This window comes from Carlito syrichta, unplaced genomic scaffold (genome assembly GCF_000164805.1).
Source record: "Carlito syrichta isolate Samal-C Ts95f unplaced genomic scaffold, Tarsius_syrichta-2.0.1 Scaffold287328, whole genome shotgun sequence".
Taxonomy (NCBI): domain Eukaryota; kingdom Metazoa; phylum Chordata; class Mammalia; order Primates; family Tarsiidae; genus Carlito; species Carlito syrichta.
This window is the reverse complement of record NW_007231424.1, coordinates 7,858-9,129: the sequence shown is the minus strand read 5'-3', so window position 1 is coordinate 9,129 and position 1,272 is coordinate 7,858. Positions and strand designations below refer to the sequence as shown.

The 1,272-nt window shown below is 46.5% G+C and overlaps 1 protein-coding gene across 1 annotated transcript in view; it reads right to left on the bottom strand.

Annotated features, from left to right (window-relative positions):
- Positions 1-918: 918 nt before the first annotated feature.
- The window catches only part of LOC110595165 (putative protein FAM90A8P), a 2,420-nt gene continuing 2,066 nt past the window's right edge, over positions 919-1,272 (bottom strand). The window contains exon 4 of the mRNA XM_021709806.1: positions 919-1,204. Coding sequence (XP_021565481.1) covers positions 919-1,204 — 286 coding nt within the window. The remainder of the gene's footprint in view (positions 1,205-1,272) is intronic.

Below are 1,272 nucleotides of genomic sequence, written 5' to 3'. Positions count from 1 at the left end.
GGGCTTGCTCTTCTGAGTTTGATGGCACTAGAAGTGGGGTCTGTGAGACCAGCATAAACATTACCAGGGTCCTTCGAGAAATGTATTCATAATTGCATAGATTTGAGCCCTGGGTCTCCAAAAGATCTCTCACTTCGTTTAGGATCAAAAACAGTGTGCAGCTAAATGGCCCTCAGCCCTGGTTTCCATTGGGCTCACCAGCTTTGTTTGAATGAATGTAATCATCCCAGAACTTGTACCATTATGTATATAATTTGATGGAGTGAGGCTGAGTTATGCCTACATTTGTGAATCTAGAAAATCCCACAGTCCTCCCATGGTCCTCGTAATTCTAAACAAACACTAATGAATAGAAATAATTGTAAATGATTTGCATTGCTAAGGAGTCAAAATACGATTCAAAATGTCATGGACATGAGACTTTTATTATCACTGAGCCCAATTTAAAAGCATATATTTACAGTGCCATAATATACCCCAATATACACAGCTAAGAAACGTGCCCTAGTGGCTTCCATTGAAACACCTCCACAGAGTCAAAAACATTCCTTCCAGGGAAGGGCGTACACAGACATTATTCACCTTTTCCTGAATTCAATTATTTGGACACCAAATACAAATTAAGTGAACAGTTTTCCATGTCAATCACTGTTGAAAAATGAATCCTGCATATGACTATGTTTCTTGCACAACTGATTTTACCCTAGCCCTCTGTATTCCAGATTTAAAGAGACTCATTCTAAACACCATTGGACGTTGCACAATTCGAACAGTCTTTGTCTGTTCCCAGCGTTATCTGGGTGCCACCATTGGCACAAGCTTCAGAGGAAAAAGTTCTATTTCACTCAAATAGCCGCTCCCTTCTCTATGCCCTACTCTGCCCAACAGTCCCCACCAAGTCCCCATCCACCTGGTGCCTCACTCCTGGTCACTGTCCTCAGAGGGGGAGGAAACCTGAAGGTCTTCATACAAGACGCTCACAGCGACACGGGGACAGCGTCCCTCAGACTTCCCTAAAACGGGAGGGCTCTCAACAGGAGAGGCTGGCTTCTCAGGAGGGTGGGATGAGGGAACCGTCACGAACCTGGAGCTCCACCAGCTGTTGTCCAATCTCCTGAAGACCATTCTGAGGGGCTGGCCCGGACCAGGGCTGGGTGACGGGTGAGGTGACATGGTGCAGGCCTGGAGAGGATGCGGGAGAGGTCTGTCGTGTGCGGACTGCTGGTGAGTGCTGGGCACCTGGGATGGACTTCTCCTGATCGCTTGTAGTGA